Here is an 18,475-nt window from a genome sequence, read left to right on the forward strand (position 1 = left end):
CTGGAAACGTTTCTGTATCTCTTCCCCTGCAAGCCCCTGGAGGGAAGGTTCGTGGCTTTCGGGGGGGCTCTAGGGCCTGGCCCAGCAGGGCAGTTGTGCATGGCCACGATAATCAGCCAGACTGTGTGTGGTGTGAGGGGGCTCAGGAAGCAAGAGGAGGGTCACGTTGTTCATCACTCTGTGCCAGTCGTGGATCGCACCTATAGTGGGAAGGGGGCTTGAAAACGGAAGGAAAAGGTGGTTTTTCTTAGAGGGGGGGAAAACAGTTATGTTTCAAGACCTCGTGTTTCCTGACAATAAATTGTTCCTAGGAGAATTTCAGAAAGAGAGGTTAGGACTGACCATGGTCTGGTTAGAAGCATTAGCTTCCTGGAAGTAGTGTTCCTCACAGGTTTTGGTTTACTGGAAGTGCGCAACTTCCCCAAATAAACGTGTAGAATTGCAAAAGGAAGCTTTGTCTGTGCAACCTTCTCCAGTGTTTCCAGACCCTTCTCGGAGGGTGCCCCTATGGCGCCTGTGCTAGGACTGGCTAACTGACATGACTAACCTAGCCTGCCCCGAAGTCAGTGCAACCCAGAAGCAATTGATGAGACAACTGGAGCCCCGGGACTGCGGAAATGCCAGACACTCCCCTGTCCATGCAAGGTATTTGGCTTTAGGGTTAATTATTACCAAGCATAGATTCAGACATTATTTGGCTACTATTTACAAGGGGGTGTATGTCCAGTGCTAGCAAATTCATATCATAGAAAACAAAACCAAAAGGCATAGGTATACATTACAGGGAACATCTGTCAGACTTATGAATGCTTGATGTAGCTGAGTTCAGTGCTTTCTCATTCTTTACCATTTTTGTGTACAATATTAAAAAAGAATCCTATTTTTTCTTTTAAAAATACAGAACTGATAGTCTAGTCACAGTCTTACAAGTAAGTGATAACAAAAATAGAAAGCAGATACCCATGTGGGACTAAAACTCTACTAAAGCCTGTCTCTTTTTTTTCCACAAATATGTTTTCACAGACAGTAATTAGCAGACAAACACACAGTTTGCAATTGCACTGTATTGACTTAAAAGGCGGATACAAAATTTTCTAAATAAAGAACGCCATCCAGGGTGGGACAGGGCTGTGTGCGTGCGCGTGTGCACGGCTGGGCCGCGCACGGCTGGGCCGCGCACGCGTGCGTCGCCTGCAGCGCACCCGCTCACGGCAACGTGCTCTGCTTGGCAACTGGTGGCGCTCTGATGGGGCTGGCGCACACTCGCACGCATACACGAGGGGTCATGGAAACAGATTTCTGTGACAGGTGGCTTCTTTGTCTAAATCTTTTCCTATAAAAGAAAAAAAAAAAGTGAAATTTTGGTTGGTTTAAAGGTTCTGCTCCATGAAGAAAAAAAATTCACAAAATCTATTGTTTTTCACCTTTTTTCAGTCATTTCCTCATGAATAAATATTATCCATTAAAAACCTTTAAAAAGGTGCTGCGATACACAGTGTTATATTTCCATTTTCTTTATTGACTCTCTCGTTGCTTTGATGGTTCTTTCTCTTCAGCCTCCACAGGCGCTTTCTGCTCCCTACTGTGGCACAACTCTCTCCATCCATGCAGGATTTTCCTTCCTCCTCTTCCTGCTCCTTCCTCAGTCCACAGCATCAACATGAGTCTGAAGAAGCTGCCTCGTTRGGTCTCCATTGCTAAATCAGTGACAGAAACGTCAGGTTGGTCCATCCAGGCACAATTTGCAGCAAAAAAGGAACGTGGAGGTGCGGAGGAAGAGGGGCCCTGGTCTTCTAGCCGCTTTCTGCGCGTGAGCCGTCCTACAAGGCAGAGACCTTGACTACGTTGCTGGCGGTGCTGGGGGGCCCGGCGGGGCGGCCGGGGCTGCCGGGCGCGGGGCGGCTCTCGCCCTCGGGCGTCAGCGCGGGCGGCGTGGGGATGCTGATGATGGCCGTGGTTATCTGAGCGCTTTTGCAGTTCGGCCGCAGCCCGTCGTCCGACTTCATGTTGAGGCTGGAACGGCTAGAAGGCAAATTTAGTTTTGGTTCGGATCTAACTGAGGGTAGGAAGGGCAGGAAGGGCAATTGCTTTTCCGCAAGGTCTCAGTCCCCCTAATTCAGAGGACTAAGGTGTTGAGATGGATCCACTTAATTGCTTCCCCAAGTACTTGCTAAGCAGCCTTAATTTCTACCAAGTTTGCACTAACCTTTTTAATATCCCTCAGGTTAGGATCCAGCCTTCCACAGGGCAAATTGTTTTACACATTCATTCTAGTGTAAATTTGGTATAATTAAGAGGAGATTTAAGTACACTGCTGTGTACTGCATCTTTCCAGGGCAGGGGTATATCTTCTTGAGAAAGACCTTGTCTTCCCTGCAGCTTGAATGCCCCTCTCTTTTCACTCTCCCTTTATCTTTTTAGATTTTTTTCATCCCCTTGCAACAGTCTCAGGGATCTGGCAGCTGGGAGCATTTTTATTAGATCTGCATCAATTGCATCCTATAATTAATTACAGAGGCAAAATGATAGGTTGATTTCTGTGCATCTGCCTCGCTGCAGGAGTCTGCTATTACCAGCCCAACATGTTCATTTTAAACACGGCCTGTTGTTTTAAAATGTAAAGCTCCCAGTTGGAAAGCTGTTGCTGTGGTTATTGCAGAGTGACTCACCGAGGGGCTCGCTCCCAATCTCCCGCGCATCCCAGGGGCACCCTGGAACCCACTCAGTTCCCCGAGCCCTCCTGGGCACCTCAGCTACCAGTGCTTCCTCGAGGGCACCCAGGGAGCTGCATTCCCTGCACCAGATCCCCCCAGTTGTTCCACGGGGAAAGTAACTTGCAAAGCTTTCCTTTCCCCAGCCCTTTGGGGCTGTTACAATACATGTCCTCTTGCGTTGGCAGACTCAGCTGAAGGGTTTCCAGAAGTATGGGAAGCTGCCTCCATAAAAACACCGACTTTTGGCATCTCTTGCCCTTTTGCAACCTCCCTAAGCGGGGATGGAGCAGCCCTAGGCGGGCACTTGGTCAGGTGGATGGTGCAGGTCCTCACAATATTCTCTCTGTTTTTATGCAGATTTGTAAGCAAGTGAAATAACTAACAGTGCTGACAGTTAAAATATCATAGCTGACATCTGGTTTAGCACCCCTGAAACAGAGCAGTTCACATTCCCCTGAATTATTATTTCAGGTGCTGGCTTAAATATCTCATCTTGAAACTATGAAGCCACAGATTGTGCATATTCGTTCCAAATTTGTCCTCCGAAATGCCCTCTGCCTTCACCCTGGCACAGAGCCGTCCTGTGTMGCCCTAGGGGCAGCTCATTTCAGGTTCCAAATCCTTTTGATAGCAGTGAGGAGAGGAGTGCTAGTTTCAAAAACAGCCTGGTGCACAAGAAGCTTAATGGGCTGAGGGGAGTTTAGGAAGTCATTTAATACTTGCAAGCAAGATATAGTGAGGAAATGKTTTTTCAGCAAGTTATATATAAAATGACACACTCAATTTCAACATTGTCTATTGAAAGAGACATTTCCTCACCTGTGGAACTAATAGCTCTTTATGGGAGAGGCACCTGAGGCACCAATGTGAAATTCTCCCTTATCTGTTTCCTAGTGATGCCYGTTGCTTATAGTTGTAATTTAGACCCTTGGACAATGAGAACTGGTGAGATGAGTGTCCGTGGTGGATGAGGACAGTGTGTACAGCGCCCTGCTGGCTCCTGCRTGTGGACCCTGATGAACCAGTGTGCTCTGCCTGGCCCTAGGAAGGGCTTTGAAAGTCCCGGGCTGGCTGGCGGGTAGAGGGGCACTGTGCGAGCTTTGGTGACAGGTGGGCAGCTGCTGGCACCCGCCTGGGCCATTAGGCACTTAGGGGCAGATTGCAGTGCAGCTCCTTCCAGTGGGCACTTTTCTGGGCCTGCTGTTAGGAGGCAGCAGACACACATATATATATATATATATATATGTAACTGTATATGGCACATATATATATATATGCACATATATAGACTGCCAGCTCGAGATCTCTCTCTGCCTGGAGAATCCTCCCGCAAGGGACCATTGCTGTCACTTGGCACCCGCAGCGGCCGCCGGCTCCTACCTTGTGGTGAGCGAGGGCTGCTCGCTGCACTGGATGTGGATGGTGCTGAGCTCCTGCATGCTGCGCAGGCGCGTGGCCGGCACGCTGCAGTTGGGCAGGTGAGTGCTCTTCTTGCTGCGCCGCGAGCAGCACGACGTGGCCAGCCCATGGTGGCTCGACAAGGAGGGGCTCCGCGACGAGGGGTAGTTCTGCATCGAGCTCTCCATGCAGTTCTGCTCAAACAGCTGCTCGTCGATGAACTCGTGGTTCTGGCAGGGGAAGAAACAAGGTCGTTACTCTCCGTGGCAGCGGCTGCGACCCACAGCGCTTCTGGAGCTGTGCGTTTCGCTAGCGTGCTGGGATGTGTCAGCCCGTGCGTGTGTAAGGTGCTCTCTGCCCTGCTCCTGGAAGGGCTGGCAATGGGTAGATCTCCAGGAAGAAATGCAAACGTGAACGGAGAAAGAGATGGCTTTGCCCTTGCGCTCACTGCAACCAAGGAAAGCTTTTGCTGTCCTGAATCAATGTGGGAATAAGAGAAGCTGTTGCAGTGACAAAAGCATGATAATCTGTCAATACTGCCTTGTTTACAGTCTGAGGTGGTTAATATATTGTCTGATTTTCCTTTCACATATATGTCCGGATCCCAGCGTGGCTTCAAATAGCCTGTGATGCCACTTGGTTATTAAACCCCACAGGAGGGGAGATTCAGGCTCCTTTATCTTTGTCCTTGGGGACAGGATGCTAGTGTGTCTGGAGGATTGTCTTGTTGGATATATTTATTACAGGATGTTACTTGTACTTGCTGTTGGGTGCAGAGCATGCCTGGTGCTGGTAGAAATAAACATGGCAGCTGATAGTGGGAAGTGAGAGGGGAAGGAAGGTCAGAAAACTGAATTTGGAAATGGTTTTTGTCCTAAACAAACAAAATATCCTGAAAGGAAGAACTCTTATGCACATGTATGAACATCCACATAGCTCTAATGCACATACTTCATCCAGTCCCTGACAGCATCAGAAAGGATGGGAAACAAAACAACCAGGGTGGAGGCAGCCACTGATTTCCACTGGACCCACTAAGGACTCTTACAGTAAACAAAGGCACCGGGGAGCAAAAAAACCACGTGCACAAACTCCCGAGGACAAGACGAGGGACGAGAAAGGAACCAGACACTCCAGACATGTCACAGATCATAGAACAGATTGAAGTAAAAAGGAAATACCTTGATGGTGGAAGTTCGTACAGATAACAGGGGATCATCCACAAGATAGGACAATCCCTACGGGACAACATGCCAACAAAAGATAAAAACACATTTGATTGTCCATTCCGACATTCAAAAATTTAGTCCCAGCATTGCATCGTTTTGTCGCAGCTGTATTGCTCAAGTTTGAATGGGCAACCAGACCTTCTCCCCACCAAACCTTGCCTGAATCAGACCCCTTTGTTCCTTCATTCTTACACGTAAGCTTCTGAATGTGCTTTTCTTGAAAACAGGACGAGACTTGTGACAATTTGATTACTGTGATCTTTCGAGAGCAGAATGCAAAGGAAAACAAAGTTTGTGCTGCTGATTCACAAGTAAGCAAGTCAGAAGTGTTTGTCATTGGATCACCAGTGGGTGTGGGTTCTCATTAAATGCCAAAGAAAGGTTTGGGCTGAAGGATTGGAGTCAGCCCACGCAGCAGTGGGAGAAAATAGAGCTTGTGAATGTCCATGCTCCATCTGCAAGGAGCAAGAAACTGCTTTTGTTTGCACAAGCTCCCTGTATTGTGTGACAAAGTAGCCCTGGTTGAGGGTCACTTTGTCTTCTGAGGCACCAGATTTGAGAGCCATTCACAGCCATTTCATTGAAAGACTTTAGTGCTGATTGCAGATACCAGGAAAATAAATCCTGTATTTTCAGCATCCTTCTGCAGTGTTTTAAGGAAAGGTGAATTGCCCATTGAAACAAGTTTGCAACCATGGTACAYTCCTCATTGCATTGCACCTGCAACTTGTATCATCATCACAAAAAAATGACTCTGCAGTGTTTAAAAATTCTTGTACTACGATTGCATGTTTTGAGGGGAGAGGTATTGCATAGTATTTTAATTGATTATGTGCAGTGCAAGGCATTTCCACACAAGCTGAATGAGCTCTTTTGATATTTCAGACCAAAATTCAAACTTGCTCGTGTGGTTTGATGCAACATAATCATAAATAACTGCCTGAAAAATGGGGAGGGGAAATATTGTGCAGCTTCTCCCACTAGGTTTTCATGAAAATTCAAAGTATCAGTATTACTGTTGTCACTCTTTACAGGAAAMGACAACGTTTGGAACATTTTCAACCACTGAGACTCACCCTTTGAGCAGCTTTGGCTGCTGGAGGCAGTCTAGACTTATTTTTGCACTAGGCTAGCGCATCCACAAAGGAGGACATGATACTGCTGCATTACTTCCAGCACCCAAACCGGCTCGCTAGTGATGGAGCGACTCATGCAGCTCCCAATGCAAAATGAAGGCCACAAATGGAAGTATTGCTCGTGAAATACACGTCATAGTAGTGAAGCTTTTAAGCACGGCGTTCTAAAGTAAAAAGAGCCGGACTGTGAAATGCCTGCGTGTTATGTAGCATCCAGAATGGCTAGAAACAAAGGCAGGATGGAGCTTACAAAATAAACCCAGTTACTGATGTGGGAGGAATCCGTTCCCTCTCCTTGGAGGGGTGGGCACCCTCGCTCGTGGTGAGAAACCAGCTGCACTCAGCAGGTCAGTGCCCTTAACCGGTTGTCCTCTTGCAGTGCATTGCTGCTGCCTAGATGTGTTACTCCAGCACAAACCAAACCATGGAAGGGGAGGCAATTTGTCTTAAAAGAAAGCTCTTGCGAGTCAGAAATCAGAAGTACATTTGACGATGGATGCAGATAGAAAACAGCATTAATATTTCAAGTGTTAACCTCTCTTCATTCCTTCATGGTTCATTCCTAGAATGAACCATGATAAAGTGCTCCATGTTATGGATTGTGTTCCCCTACTGCAAAACCTCTTATACAAACCTGCAAGTAAAGCATATTAATGRGATAAATATCTGAATTTCCAAGAGAATTCTGTATATATAGAATCACTTAATAATGAAGAATAAAACTCTTACTCCAGCTCTGTGCCTGGCACAAACAGAAAGTCATTGCAGCACAAACTGCTCGACTGGCTTCGAGATAAACTATCTGCTTGTGCAACCAGAGCTGTGGTGAGCCAAGATACGTGCAAGCTTTAAATGCATCAAGAGCATTTCTCTGCTCTGTTCCCTATGAGGGGCTGAGGGCTATTTTGGCCAGCTGATTTGCCTCAGGGTCTAGGTCAAGTCTTTGACATCCTCTTGCTCCTCTGAGACAGCAGAACTGTCCGGTGTGACCAGCTGGCCCAAGCCACCAGTGTTCTCTATGTGGCCACCCACCGAAACAACTGCAGCTTGTTCAGCAGCTCAGGGGAATTAATTTTAGCATCTGCCCYGTCTGCAGATCCCCGTCTGTTTGAGAGCCTCAGTAAAATGGAAGTGCGTTTGTCCCATTGCAGAATGTGGCTGGGAACATGTGGGACCCTTTGGTGCTGTGTGTGGCCGTGCCAGGCACAGGCTGCGGGTTCGGAGCGGGTTCGGAGCCTGCTTTAGTGCCCGCTCTTCTCCACGAAGCCCGGGCAGCCCAGGRGCTCAGCAAGGGGTGCAGGGGTCCCCGTTCTACTTACAGTTGTTTTTTCCAGGCAGTGCAGCAGGTGGTGATGTTGGCTTTCAATTAGGGAGGTGCCTTTCGTCATGTGCTGCTCATCATCGGTGGATCCCTAAATAGCCAGAGAAAGGGGGGGGGGAAAATCCCAAACCAGCTGTAAAAGTGTGAAAACGAAGAAAACTCGCAGAGTTACAGCTTTCACAGAGGAAAGATGACAGTTCTTAAGTTCTTATTATGAATCTTACATTTCCTCTTTTTTTTTTCCCCTTAATGAAGTGGGTTATAAGCTCAGATGAGGATCTCAGCTTTGATTCAAAAATTGTGTGTTTGCAGCTATTTTGCAGCTGTGGAGGAAGCCTGGGAGACACTGCTGGTACGGTGCGAAGGCTCAGGGAGCAGGAGGTACAGAAAAGAAAAACACTCGTAATTTATATTTGTYAAAACCTTCTTAAGATGTGACCCTTGAATGCCAAACGATGTCCCCTGGGCCCTAGTGTCTGTTGGGAGATAGAGCGTGAGCTGTCCTGGCTGTGCTGAGCTGGTCCCTACGGTGGCTTCTGGCACTGTGTTTTATTGACACAGGACCTAGGAGACCCAGGGATGGCAGGAACCCTCCGCGCGCAGCTCAGCACCCGAGCCGGGCCGGGCAGACCCGCTCCAAAGAGCCCCTCGTGACTGCAGTGTTGCCATTATTCAAATATTTTCAAATATATTCACTGTACTGTAGCACCTGCCAGCCCCAATCAGAGAGCAGCGTTTCCTTATTTCCCCTGTGTACGGAGATGGTTTGAATATGGCATAACAAATTTAGAAGCTAATTCAGCGTAGGGTGTGTTWGGGTTGCAAGAGGCAGCCTGTGCTCCAGGAGGGGACTGAGCACTTGCACTGAACTACCAGCAAGGGACTGGCCCCTCCTAGGGCAGCACAGGGGAAGAGGGGAGAAAGAACCGCTTTGGGCTAAGGGCCTCCAGGGGTTCCGGTTCTTTAAGGGTATTCTTAGATTAATTAAACTTCTTGATCTTGAAATTCACCCTAATTTCATGGCACATTTTCCAGGATCTACTTGCATTACTCTGTGTGTCTTTGGTGATTAGTGTTTTCAAAGACAATGAGATGCATTAAAATGGCAATTAGCGGTTAGAAAATGTTTCCCTGTGACCTCTGTGTAAAGGGTGCTCGGTATCCTCTGCAGGGCCGAAATATGAAAGGCAAAACTTGCTGTGTGTCGACTGAGACGCCAAGCGTAGTATCCACTGGGAGAGAAAGTGGGTGGGATGGGAGAAGCAGCACAAATCCAGGCAGAAGTGCCAGGACTTTGTCCTTTGCTCTTATGGGGGTCAAATGCAGCTGTGCTTTGCACGTTGGTTTTTAAATACATCCATATGTCCTAGTTACTCACTGAAAAACTGTTCTGGAAGCCGTTCACACAGCGGTTCTGTATTCCTAAATGGAGGAATAACTGTGCCGCTGACAGATGCCAAAACACGGCTGAACTGTTTCCTTCCGAATGCTGCTCTTCCTGTGTAAACACTATCTTCCTACCGGAGGGTGGCTCGGGCAGGTTGTGTGTTTGGCTGTTGTTGTTTTGGAGAGGAGCACTTCAGAAATATTTTTGGAAGTGGCCTACAAAAGGTCAGTTCCATTTTTCTTATTAATAGCTTTCTTGGTGAAGCAACACGTCAAGCAGTTCTGTTYCCGTTCCCTGCAGAGATTACCGACTGCTGAAGTCTCCCATGGAGGTCCTTCCCCCTAAAACAAGGAGGAGGCTGCACTAAACCCTCTGGAAAGGGAGAAAGAGCAGGTGCCACGAACAGCATCTCGAAGGTTCACAACTCTTTCCTGTTCAGCTGTGTTTCTGAGCGGGTGTAAATGGAATTTGAAGGCCGAAGGTAGAGGCAGGGCTGCCCTATCCCTGTCTGAAGACCTGCAACCCGGTGTAAAGTTCTGGCAGCACCGCTCAGCCTGGCCCTGTGCATCCCAGCAAGAGGAGCGACTCGCGGCTCATGCAAACAGATCAAGGGAGGGCAGTTCTCAGGAAAGAAGTCCCACCAGTGAGTGTGGTTCTTGCTTTATCTTCCTTTCAGCTCTTCTTCGGCCGACTTGGTGCTTGCAGAAACAAAAAGCGTAAGATCACCTCGAACGGTCACCTCGAACCCCCTTGGGTGCAAGCAGGAACGGAGAGCTGCAGAAGCCGCTGCACTAGGGGTGCCAGCCTCACACCGGTGCTCAGCATCCTCATTCTGCTCGTGCACAATGCACGTCTGTAAATACCACATCAGCAGTAACCTCTGCTGCTGCCGGCCCGCGGAGCTGCGTCCCACCAGCACGGGCTGCTGGTGATGAAGCCCATCAAGGGCACGGTGGCTGTTCTTGCTGTTCGCTCTGCTGAGGTTTGGTGCCAGCTCCATTCAGCCCGTCCTGGGATGCCTTTCCCGGGATGCCGGTTGCAGGGCTCGGCTGCGGAGCCGCTGTGCTGCTTGCTTTACCCTTACACTGTGTGCAGTGGGGTGGCCCGCTCCAGCCTGGCAGGGCCTTCCCATGAACCTGCTCCAGGGAGGTTCTTCCTGGAACCTTCTCCAGCCTGTGGCTGAGCAGGTTCCACTCACGAGAGGGACGGGGCTCACAGGCTGCTGCTCCCCGCATAGTCACCTTCCAGCCTCTTAGCTGAAAGGGAATTTCAGCGAGCTCTACAAGGAGATTAGCGGTAAGAGGATCTGTAGGCTGCTGCCGCGGGAAGAGGCTCGCCCTCCCCTGAGCACTTCTGACGTAAAAGCCACTGAACACTCGCCTCACCTCTCTAAATGAGAAGAGAAAGCTCTGAACACTTGGTATCTACATGGTGAATGTGAAATGTCACAAATCCCCGTGTTGCTGAAGCAAGTGCCTATATTTTCTCTAGGAGCAAAAATTCTCCCTGCTGCTGTCCTTGTGTGAAGTCTTTCCTTCGCTTTATCTTTACTCTGGTACAAGGCTGCAGGCTGAAGACATGCTCGATAGCTTACACTGAACCAGTTTATTGATGGATGGTTTCAGTGTGTTCGTTCTGGGGCTAAYGAGAGGAAATTCTGCAGGGTATTTCGGAATCCCGGACAGTCCTTTGTTCTCAGTTTGTYAGTATGACCGCCGAGCCCCAGCCGGGATGGGTTTTGGGGCGCCTCTCGGCCCSGGTAGCCCGCGCGGTGCCCGGCTGCAGGGCACCTGCAATGTGCTAATACCTGCTCTGCTTTGGGCTTACTGTAATAGTCTGTCTTCAGTGGTTTTGTGGAGCAGTCTGGCACTCCTCAAACCTCCTTGTCTCGTGAATAGCTGTTAGCCCACAACTATTTGTTCGAAGACTGTAGGTATTTATAGGAAGGGCAAGCTGTTGGGGGTAAAACTCAGCAGAGCTTCCATAGTTTCATCACGCAAGGGGCTTTGTGAACCCGGGCTGTTAATATCAATGCTCTGCTAGCTCAGGAAAGTGTGGGCTTTTCCTTGCTCTGCTTTTTGTGTGTTTTTCTCCTCCCGTCCAGCCCTGCAACTGGGTGCCAGCTCCCCAGACCCACAGCGCRCTAGGGCATAATTACAGCCCAGCACTGCTTGGTGTGGGGCTGCCGCGCTGAATAATGAGCGATTAGGGGCCAACAGGGTGGGAGAGGGAGGGAGACCAGAAAGAGACCCAGGAATAGGGAAGTTTTCCAAGTCTGCGCTCACCGTCAGCTCCAGGGCTTCGTTGAGGAGGCCGTTGCGCTTGCTGTGCAGGTAAGCGTTGGAGCTGCCTGTCTTGGCCACCCGAATCCTCGCCAGCCGGGCTTTCTGTGGAGACAAGCAAGCTGAATTTATACTTGGGCACGTGTAGCCATCTCGCCTGTGCTGCCTGTCGCAGGGGAAGGGAATTGATGGTTCTTTTCACACTGGAAAAACCCTGCGGGTGAAATACAACATGCTCAGAGACAAGACAAAGCAGCAAACACGGGGCTGTTTCCAGCCTGTCTGTAGGGCTCAGAGGACCACATCAATCTGCAGAAGAGTGTCTGCCGCCGTGTGTTAATGCTCTTTGCAGAGATAGGACATGGGCTCCCTGCAGGTTCATCTTTTTCGTGTGTTGTTGTTGAGTTTGGGGGAGTGAGAGGTGCAGCAACGAACAGCACTCGGCTCGGACGTGTTCTGGGCCGCGTTGTGCTCGTGGCTGCCCTTCTCTCTAAGGAGCCTGTCTCTCTCTCTCTCTCTCTCTCTCGGCCTGTATTTATCTGTGTCTTTATCTTTCTGTGCTCCGAGGCCTGTGTTGGCATTCAGTCTGCTTGGGCAGCATCTAGCACGGTGACACCTGGGCCTTGGTGGTGCTGGAGATGCTGCAGAGCGCGTGGGAATAGGAGGGGTTGGGAGGGCGAGTTGGTCCTTAGCTCACTAGCCACATAACGCAGGTTCTTAATTTCAAATTGGGAATACTCATGAAAAAGTCTCCATCGTTCTGTGGTAGGAGAAGGTAGCTTAGTGCTCTTCTGGTGCTTTCCTAGCTTTGGTATCTGATTGTGTAAGACTGTTTATCCAAAAGCACGCATCTCTTGACCCACCGACACGAGCTACTCGGCAACAACACGGAGAATCGGCTGAAAAAGAACAACCCGCTCTTTGCAAGTATTTGTTTATCCCTCACYTTCTTGACCCTAGAAAGACAAATTCCATGACTAAAAAAATGGCCTTCAATAAGGCAAGGAAGGAAAACTAAGACAACCCTCTTTCCTTTTGATCTTAGTTTTTAACTTGCCGCTTTGTCTTTTCAAATGCTGCCTGCTTTTCTGTCAAGTGCTGATTTGCCTTTTTCTCTTTTACTGTTAATTTATGACTCAAACACCACTAAAAGTAAATACATGAAATAGCTGTGGCTATTAAAAATAATTACATTGTGCTGCATTTTAAAATGCATAATCTTTTAAATAACACGGAACTCGTGATTTTCCACTCTAATTAGAGGTGCTAATGGGTATACACTGTAGGAAGAGTAAAGCCAAGAGGCAAATATCTGCAGTGGGCCTGGAGAGCGTAATAATTCCAGGAGCTCTATTACTGTACACGTAGGAGTGGCTCTGGCCCTCAATATTTAACCTGAGGAGCTTCTGCTGGAGCGGGTGCTTTCTTGGGCCAAAGCATGTGCAGAATATTGGTTTGCAGCTTCACCTAGGAGCTCAGAGGGACCGGCCTGGGAGATGGAAGCGCCTTCCTCGCCCTAACCTGGGGAGGCAGAGGGTCAGAGACCGAAAGATGGTTCCTGGCGCTGAGGAGATGGCAGCCCTCTGTTCCCGTTAATTACATTTCCGCCAAGTTATTTAACCTCTTTTCAAGCTGTATGCCTTTGTGTCTCTGTTCCTCACTCTTCCCAATTAACTTCTCTCTTCCTTAATCGGAGTGGGTATTGGATCCAGTGTTGGTCTTTTCACTGAGGCTCTGATGGCCACCAGAGAAGTCTCCTATTTCCTTCCTGTGATTGCCTCCAGAAGCATGGGAGCCCCCCGGTATACCCACCTCACATGCAGCAGGAAAGGTTTCATCCTCATCTTCACTCGCTATCATCATCGGTTCAGCTAATTGTTAAAGTGGCTTCAGTCCTAGGCTCTTGTAAAGAACATTATTCCCTTTGCCTCCAGGCTAGCAGGAGATCAAATATTAATAGCTGTACTCCACATGGACTGGAGATGGTTCGTCTCAAAGATCTGTTCTCTTTTCTTCTTTGAAACAGGGCCACTAGCTATCTAAATAATTAAGCCCCACAGCTTTGTAGTTTAGAACAGACGTTGTTATTTTAAAAAATGTCAGTGGGGCAGGGTAGGAATTAATCCTATTTTCCTACACAAAAGACTTTTAGGATAGTCACACCATCCAACTCTGTGTCCTCATCATGATTAAATTTGGTAGCTATCTTGATTAACTCAGCTAGAGAAGTTAATTAAAATTGGGGCATGAAATTGCTCTGACCCTCCAGTTTCCAAAGTTAGACTAGGAACAACTGTAAAAGCTCCGGTTCATCTTTCATGCAGAAGGCTGTTTGGGTGCGAATGGGCCTTGTTTGGCAAACATAATCACAATTTACATAATATTGAGGTGCATCTTGTGCATTTAGGCAGGATGCAGAATTCCAGCCACGTGCACAAGTACCGAAGGGTTCAAGAGCAGCCCAACGTTCCCCTCGTGCCCTGGGTGGCCACAGCCGTATGGGACCGAGCCAAGGATGAGGGACCTGAGGGGTGCCTCGTTTCAGGGTGGGAGCAGCTCAGAGCCGCCTGTTTCCGAGGAATTTCCTTGGAATTTCCAAGGAATTGCGTAATTTCTGTTGGAATCCATTGGTGCAAGTTTGGCAGCCAACAAGGGTGTGCTCTGACATGCAGCTGAGGAGGAAACTGGAGGCGAAAGCTTTGCTCTCCAGCAACCCACCCAAACTCTGAAGGCCCAGGCTTTCTGCAGAGAGCCCCACACAATGTGCTGTCACATACTTCAGTGCAAAAAACCTGGATTTAGGCCGGTGAAGTCTTCCCAATGCTGCTTTTCTTATCGCTTGTGGGTAAGTTCTTGTGATCTCAGACTTGCATTCACAGAGATTGGCATTGTGGCCTCCAGGGGCAGGGCCGTGTTCCTCGGCCATCTGCAGCAGCTCAGTGTGGGAGAGGAATCTTCTGGTGGGATCTCATCCCGCACCGGGCACTGACTAAAGGTCACCAGGGCCAGGCCTGAGCTCACCGGTGCTGAATATAACCCCTGCACGGAGAGTCTAAAAAAGGAAGAGAAACGGCACACGGTGTCTGCTTGTGGAGTGGGGAGAGGAGTTGCTAGGAAACCGCAGGATCTCAAAATGCATATGACCTAATCTGGGAGATAATTTATATGATGAAAATAATAATACTAATGACAGCCACTTACAGGTTCGAATGATTAATTTGGTTATCTCGGTGCCTACGTGTTTCTGGGAGCAGGTCTCAACTTGTGCCTCCTTGCTGCTTTTTAAGGTAGAAAGACAGAAAGTGGAGACTTGCAATAAGCAGAAAGGGCAGTGGAGCCAACGGTATGTAGGGAATGCTGAGCTACAGTAACGAACGTGGGTTAAGTGGGTCCCAGCATCCCGGGGATCTACATTTCCCAACCAAAGGAGAAAGGGAATAGTCTGTTTTCATCTTCTAGCTGCTTTGGAGAAGTGCAAGGAGCAGGAGTTACAGACTAGGGAAAAATGCTTACCAGATGGCGGGCCCAGGAAACAGCTAATTAATATTTATTAATGATTTTCATCTCGTTCTTATGGAGATAATAGTCACTCTTGGTTTATCTGGTGCAATAAGCTATTAAGTTACGACTTCTGACGTAATTTTGTGTTTGCCAGACCCCCTGCCCTGCTGATCATGGGGATGGGCTGGAGTACCTGTGTGACAGGTATTGTGTGTACAGACCCTGTGTCCAAGTCTGCTGCTTTATGGGCTTGGAGCGCTCGTAAGGTTAGGTAGGAAGGATAATGTTARTCTGTTAAAATCACAAGAAGAGCATTTTGGGTCACTACATGGGATAATTAACAGATACTTTACTTTTTTATTGCTAAATAATTAGCCATTTGAATATCAGTAGTGCTRTTGGTGACAACTGCAGTGAGGTGGAATATGTCTGCACTACGGATCTCAATCCTTGCATGTCTGAAATAAAGCTATTTTTAAGTATCATCAACAGAATACTTTTGCTTTGCTTTGTAGCAGCAAGATGCAATATCACAACCATTCAGTAAGTGCTGCTTTTTCTTGATCTTTAGTTTGTCTGCATCTGTTACTAGTTTGGGTTTTCACTTAAATTCTAGATGGAAGGAACACATTTGATTTCTTGCATATGGAAGAGGTAACAAGCAGATTGCATATTTAAAATGGAGTTTCTGCAGACTTAACAGGGCTCAGAGTATGGAATGACAGTAAGTATTTCCTTGTGGTTTTATTCAGTACTTCCTAAAATGATCTTATCTGTGACACCTTCGACTAATTTTAACAGCTAATTGAGAAATTAATTCAGCATTTCAGCATTGGGTGAAACGGTAGCTGTCTGAAAAGCAAATGGCCCATCTAATAAGCACTGACCATTGCAGTACGCAGGTACTAGAGTTAAGGCAAAGAGTTGGAAAAGTTAATTTCTGAAGATCATCCTTCTGCCATTCTAACCTTTTTTCCTAAGAAGCACAGTGCACATTTGGACTTTTCCTTCCTCTCAAATCTTTACATTAAACAGCTTTTGAGCCACGTTTAAATATTCATCATTATTGCTTTGGGGGAGATGTTGTAGAGCTGYATATGGAAATTAGATAGTGTAGAACTCATTATATTCCTATATAATTTGATAGAACCACTTACAGTCAGACCTTGATCTTATTTTGGGCCTCTTCATTACTTTCCAGAGATGAAAGATTCCCCTCCACTCCTTTGTGTCTCTCCTTTTAATCTTACCTTACCCTTGGCACCATTAAAGCAACAGAACATCATTTCAAATGCAGTGTATCGTTTAATCTTTTCCAACACTGAGGAACATGATGTTCAATCTATTTATAGAACAATGCACAGAATATGGAATTTAATGGATCTTGACTTCTCTGCTAGTCATAGATACCCGGGCTGATTGAACAGACAACTTTGGAAAGAGGGTCTYGATAGGGAGAAGCTGAGCAGGGAGATGCAGGATTACTGGGAAAGCCTGGAGCACCAAGGTCAGTCCCCTGTGCTGCAAACTGCCTTTGGTGCCTTTTCCTCATGAACTTCACAAGCTCTGCCTTAAAACTAAAGGAAGGTTAGTTAGCAGTYGTACCACTCATTGCTCTACTGGCTAGATATGTTCTTCTCATTTGTTTTTCAGCCTGCATGGATTTATTGCCAGTTCTACTCATTTGCCATTGTATTGACACTTCCTTTTTACTTGGGCGGTTCCCTTTCTGGCGTTTGCTTCTTATTCTCTCTACAGCAGAGAACATAAGTGCCTTTTTTTCCTAGGGTTTGAATTGTGCCTTTGCAGGAGTTTGGAACTTCCCTGTTAAATTAGGGTGTCAGAATTGGTCCAGAAACCAATGCCACTTTTAATAGGCAGCTGCTTGGGAAAAGAGCTTTGTATTTTCCTGCATTATTAATAGATGTTGCTGTTCCACATTATTTTCTACTTCGATCCTGTATTAACTGAAAGCAAATGGTGCTGGCTGCCTGTCTGCTTGTGACTTACTTGTTTCTCTGCCTGCATTTCTAGACCTCGCTTTTATAACCTCCTTCACACAAATTGCACCCCGTGGCAACAGCTGTAAACAAGTCAGGGATGAAGGCATCAACACATCAACAGAGCTGGGTCTGATGTCACATGCCTACCTAGTAGACCTGCTATGTGAACGCTAATTAGCAGTGTTGTGATTAGTTACAGAAAATGGCAGCAGGCACATAGTGTAGTGCTAATGGCTGCTCACACCTTTCAGGGGAAGATGGTGAAAACACAGGAAAAAATGGACTTCGTAAGAGTCAAGAGAAGCTCTGCAGAGCTGTAAAATCGTCCTGGGGTGAGGATGGGTGCTCTGCTCACCCCTCCCTGCCTAAACCTTCCAGTGTTAATGGGGGGAAACGGTGCTACCGCAAACAGAAGCCGTTCGGACGTCAGCAGGCAACSATGAAGTGGTGCAGGGCTCTTAGCCATCTGATCTAAGCTGCTCTTAGTTGTTACTCGTGTTCCGAGGGTCGCTGGGGACAAGTCTCTTGCATTAGGCTTTTGGAAAAAAAAAATCGCCGCAAATCCATCCCAGGGTGACTTTTGATCAGAAGYGAACCTTCACAGAGGAACGGATGTCCCAGCTCGCGCCCTTCCCACAGCGGCGGAGCGGTGGCTCTGCGCCTTGGCATGGTGAGCGGCGAGGGAGCAGCCTGCCTGCTGCCTTGGGCACCAAAGGGCTCCTGAGCTGTCAGCAGCAAGCGCCCGGGTTGTCATGGTTACCTGTTCTCTGCTTCTCCCATTCCAGCATCATTGTGCATCCYGACCGGAATGGCTCCTGACTCCCAGCTACGTCCCTGCCCGGACTGAAACGCACCGGTGGCTTTGCGCCAGGCCTGTGGGCAACGTGCAGCTGCACTTTGTGACTGTACTTGGTTGGATTTTGGTGCAATTGTTTTTTTTTTCCCCTTTCTTTCCCCTCTACGTGCTTCTTGCAAACTTCCCAGCGCACCCTGTGCACGCTCGGCATTCCCTTGCTTGCCCGGGAGCCGTTCCCGGGCAGCCCTGGCCGCGGCTCCGCTCGCCGCGTCCCCGCTGCAGGCTCTGGTGAGTCAGCAGCAGCTGCTCGTGCTGCGTGTGCGCTTAAAACCCTGCGTATGAATAATATTGCTAAAAGATGGGTTCACTTCCCAGCCTCGTGCGCGCGCGTGAACTAACGCTGCAAAAAGCCACTGAGCCAGGAGGAGAAGAAGGTTTATCCCGATTTTATGCTTGAGAAAACCTGAGTCACAGCRAGGGGAAGCAGGAAGGGTGATGCTGCTGCAAACATCCTGGCTTGTCAAAACAATGAGGATGACTGGAGTGGGGATGCAGAAGAGGAAGGCAGATGTGTATTCACACCCAGGGAGGGCCTGCCTGGTGCTTTGGAGCCACAGCTGGGGCTGAAGGCATCAGTAGTTAGTATTGGATTGCATTTTCGTGACCTTGGAATAACAAAGACTTGTTCTGAGTCAGACTTTGCAGGCC

General features: G+C 48.1%; 1 protein-coding gene across 1 annotated transcript in view; it reads right to left on the reverse strand.

The window, feature by feature from the left end:
• Nucleotides 1-1,479: 1,479 nt before the first annotated feature.
• KCND3 (potassium voltage-gated channel subfamily D member 3) overlaps nt 1,480-18,475 on the reverse strand; it is a 69,999-nt gene continuing 53,003 nt past the window's right edge. The window contains exons 3-7 of the mRNA XM_026036029.1: nt 11,471-11,572; nt 7,797-7,889; nt 5,294-5,350; nt 4,095-4,342; nt 1,480-2,022 (exon numbers count right to left, since the gene is read on the reverse strand). Coding sequence (XP_025891814.1) covers nt 1,821-2,022; nt 4,095-4,342; nt 5,294-5,350; nt 7,797-7,889; nt 11,471-11,572 — 702 coding nt within the window. The 3' untranslated portion in view covers nt 1,480-1,820. The remainder of the gene's footprint in view (nt 2,023-4,094; nt 4,343-5,293; nt 5,351-7,796; nt 7,890-11,470; nt 11,573-18,475) is intronic.

This window comes from Nothoprocta perdicaria, unplaced genomic scaffold (assembly GCF_003342845.1).
Source record: "Nothoprocta perdicaria isolate Ctin4 unplaced genomic scaffold, notPer1 scaffold_170, whole genome shotgun sequence".
Lineage (NCBI taxonomy): Eukaryota > Metazoa > Chordata > Aves > Tinamiformes > Tinamidae > Nothoprocta > Nothoprocta perdicaria.